At 49.2% G+C, this 333-nt stretch overlaps 1 protein-coding gene across 4 annotated transcripts in view; it reads left to right on the forward strand.

The window, feature by feature from the left end:
• LOC118337856 (heterogeneous nuclear ribonucleoprotein C) overlaps positions 1–333 on the forward strand; it is an 8,715-nt gene that overhangs the window by 7,284 nt on the left and 1,098 nt on the right. For all 4 annotated transcript variants that reach the window (XM_035674979.1, XM_035674975.1, XM_035674976.1 and 1 more), the window contains one exon: positions 61–174. In XM_035674979.1, the coding sequence (XP_035530872.1) occupies positions 61–174 (114 nt within the window). The remainder of the gene's footprint in view (positions 1–60; positions 175–333) is intronic.

Consider the following 333-nt stretch of genomic DNA (forward strand, 5'->3'; position numbering starts at 1 on the left):
CTGTCCCGTGCTGCTCCGTCACGCCCACGTCAACGCTCCTAATTGCTTCTTTTACCACAGTGAAGGTAGATGATCTGCAGACCATCAAGAGAGAGCTAACGCTGATCAAACACAAGGTGGACTACCTGCTGGACAGCCTGGAGCGCATGGAAAAGGACCACAGCAAGAAATCAGGTAGGCCTTAATGCAGTAGTGAAAGAAGTATTCATTACAAGTATTCATTAGTACAAGTACAAATACAAGCCTGTGAAAAATGTGAAAACCAACACTGCAAAAGCCAAGTGGTGCATTCTTGGGTTATTTCCAGACACCCCCCCCCCCCCCCCCCCCCCC

The sequence above is a fragment of the Morone saxatilis genome, unplaced genomic scaffold (assembly GCF_004916995.1).
Source record: "Morone saxatilis isolate NCDOM2014 unplaced genomic scaffold, NCSU_SB_2.0 Contig4, whole genome shotgun sequence".
In the NCBI taxonomy this organism is placed as follows: domain Eukaryota; kingdom Metazoa; phylum Chordata; class Actinopteri; family Moronidae; genus Morone; species Morone saxatilis.